The sequence below is a fragment of the Penaeus monodon genome, chromosome 29 (assembly GCF_015228065.2).
Source record: "Penaeus monodon isolate SGIC_2016 chromosome 29, NSTDA_Pmon_1, whole genome shotgun sequence".
Taxonomy (NCBI): domain Eukaryota; kingdom Metazoa; phylum Arthropoda; class Malacostraca; order Decapoda; family Penaeidae; genus Penaeus; species Penaeus monodon.
In genome coordinates, this window is record NC_051414.1 from 3,763,938 (window position 1) to 3,767,175 (window position 3,238).

The following is a 3,238-nucleotide window of genomic DNA, read 5'->3' on the forward strand; positions in this document are numbered from 1 at the left end:
CAGATGAATTCTATTTAAAAAATGCAGAATTCAATTAAATGCTGCCAGTATAATTCTGTCGTGTTGTCAACAAAATGAAAAAGGACCTGGCTATAACTGGTGAGACTTAGGTAATATTTTTCAGAATCCAAATCCCCATAGTTCATTTATAAATACATAGCAATAAACCCAAACTGACTTATTTACATTCCAAATCACAGATAGTCCCTTTAATAACACCAAGCATGTGATACACAATATTTCAATTTCCATCATCCAAGAGATTTGAACATTTGCAAATATTAATATTTGCACATCTTTACACACAATGTGGCACTTCATTACAATATTTCTTTGCAGTCTTGGCAAGATTTCTCATGGCCTTACATTCAAGCACAGTAATTTTACATATTTTCTTATAAGTAGATAAATTTCACTCCAAAAATTTAAGTCTCCCATTGTTATCTGTCTTACACAACGATAGTTTCACCTTTCCATACATTCCCAGCAATACCTGTCATTTACAGACGATCTATTACCACTTCAACATCAACATCCTTACAATGCAAGTCTACTGCATTAACATCATTACAATCTTGTGTAATACATATCCATCCTGTTAGAAATTTTTCCTGTAATATTGGCTGGACTGAGCTGAAGGTGGGGGAGGGTGGTGGAGAGGGGGCCCAGGGGGGTGTGAAGGAGGCGTCTGTGGTGGAGGAGTAGACCACTGCGCGGTGGAGTACTGCCCATCATATTGAGATCTGTTGACGTAAGTAGTTGGGGGAGGAACAGCAGGCGTCACATTTGAGTATGGTGGAGGCGGCACATTGGGGTTGGGGGGTGGGGGCGCTGCTGGGTTTGGAGGGTATGTATACTGTGGGGGCTGTGTACTATAGGCTGTGCTAAAGGAAGAGGAGTATGGTGGGGGTTGGGGATGGGAAGGGGGAGGCTGAGAGTGAGCTGGGGGTGGACTGGTGAAGGAATGAGTTGGGGGAGGATGTGTGGGGGGCATGTGAGGTGGGGGGTGTGGGGGTGTTGGATGCGATGGCCCAGAATGTTGGAAGGAGGAGTGCGACGAGTGTTCTGGCTGGTCCTGAAGTGGGACGGTGATGAGATTGGTCCTGGCTGTTGTCATTACAGGAATCACTGAAATATGATGAGAGGACGCCTGGTGGTTGCCTGCCGTTTGGTGAGACTGCCCGTGATTAGAACCAAACTGCCCTGAGCCCTGGCGGGAAAACTGCGAGCTGGAATAGGAGTCCCTGTGTTCATAGCCTTCCTTGCTCACCCTGGGGTCTGACATAGCCCTTGGGTCTTGTCTGATGTCTCCCCTTGGATCTGTTCTTGTGTCTCTGCCTTCACCCCTTGGGTCTCTGTGGCTTAAACGCTCCTCTTTCAACTCTTCCTTTGGCAGGCCTGTTGCCCCAGGCACTTTCATGTGCCGGTGGTCTATGTGGGCCTGGAAAATTAATTGTAATAAGCTAAAGACATACTTCACATTTCAATAATATCTAAGAACTTTTTTTCCATGAATTCTTTCTATGAAAACCAAAGATCATTTAAATATCATATTAAAAAATCCAGACAAATAAACAATAGTAACATCAAATATAAAAACAACAAAAGATCTATTATATGTCTTCTTAATCATCAAAACCAAAGAAAAAAACATACAAGGAATCAAGAGCTACTCACCTGGAGATCCCTCTGTGATAAATATGTGCGTTTACAAACAGTTTTATTTATATTGTAGTTACACATAAATACAGTTCCAAGGCCTATCTGCTCCACTCTGGCCACACGCTCTCCACACCTTGCACACACGCGGTCTTCCCCACGGGCACACCACAGGCAAAATACATGCTTGCAAGGTATCTGTAAATAAAAGTGTTTCAAGAAATGTAACCAGTAATGTAGCATTCTATATCCTCTTTCACATTCCGTGAAGCAAGAGAACAAGTGAGGAAACACACCATTCTTCCATAGATGAGGATAGGCTTATTGCAGGTATCGCAGATATGTATCCGGGGAGATAAAACCTTCTCCCCAATGAGGTTCACAGGATGGTCCCATGACAGCCGCAGCATGGGGGCAGGAGGTCCTCTGTCCAGCGTGGTGAAGGTTGGAGCCTCAAGCGATGATATGTCGCAGTCTTGGTCATCTGGGATAGAATGTGGAAATGGGTTGGATTTTGAAAGGATGATGACAAGTTTCATAGTTTTATTTGACTTATTGTTCCAGTGGAATTTTTCATTCAATATTTGAAATTTAATTAAATTGACAAAGCTGTTCTTAGAGATGTATCCAGATTATGCCAATATGCCAAATTATATGTACAATTAACCCCTATGTCTCTGAGCTGTCTAAACACTTAAAGGTCTAAATTATGGAGCACTCACAAACATGAAGGCATATGCCATGTGCACTTATTTTAAAGCCGTATCTGCACCATAAAGTAAAAATTCCTGATAACATGTTGTCTAAATAGAACATGGTCTACATGTTAGACAGGCTATAAACTATTATTGGAGTAAGATACTGATAGCATGGCAAATGTGTTCCCAGTGGGAAAGGCAATCTTTGCATGGTAAGACATACATATTACCTAGAAGTAATGGATAAATGGTCCCTCCTTACCCAGTGCAACTGCGCGCCATAAGAGATACACAAGAAATTGCAAATTTCATGATGTTCTTCTTTATGCTTTGTGAGAGTATCTGGCATAATTTTACTAGCTTCATGTATACTGAAGAACAGTAATTATCCCATTGCTTCCCAGACATAATTATCCTGTATGCAACAGAAATGGCACATAAAATATGCATAAACATGTCATTCACGTAAACTCGGATATTAGGAGCCATTAAAGAAGCCCAAAGCTAACTACATAAGGAAATGAGGAAAAGGTATTTCAAGGCCTATTTTTCAAAGGCAAGGTTTCATTTTCATTTTCTCTAAAGACTACCCTTATGGCTGATGAATTTGACTGCTTAAAGCTGCTTTTGCAAGAAGAATGAATAGAGATTAAACTGTACCAAAATGTTTTGATAAAAGGAAAAAGTAGGTAATACAATTATAAGGAGCATGTCACAAATGAAGTATATATCACCAATCCAGTGGAAAGTGTTTGGAAAAAAAAGTCAGAAATCAGCTTTTTGAATAAAGTATTTTACTATTTACAAAAATCAATGGAAATACCAACATATTTTTATTCATCAAGTACACAGTATCTAATACTGTTCACAAATTGAATGAT

General features: G+C 40.4%; 1 protein-coding gene across 1 annotated transcript in view; it reads right to left on the bottom strand.

Annotated features, from left to right (window-relative positions):
* Positions 1 to 6: 6 nt before the first annotated feature.
* LOC119591910 (E3 ubiquitin-protein ligase Hakai-like) overlaps positions 7 to 3,238 on the bottom strand; it is a gene marked incomplete at its 5' end in the record, with an annotated part of 3,866 nt that continues 634 nt past the window's right edge. Inside the window, 3 exon segments of the mRNA XM_037940664.1 lie at positions 7 to 1,441; positions 1,678 to 1,857; positions 1,956 to 2,143. Coding sequence (XP_037796592.1) covers positions 599 to 1,441; positions 1,678 to 1,857; positions 1,956 to 2,143 — 1,211 coding nt within the window.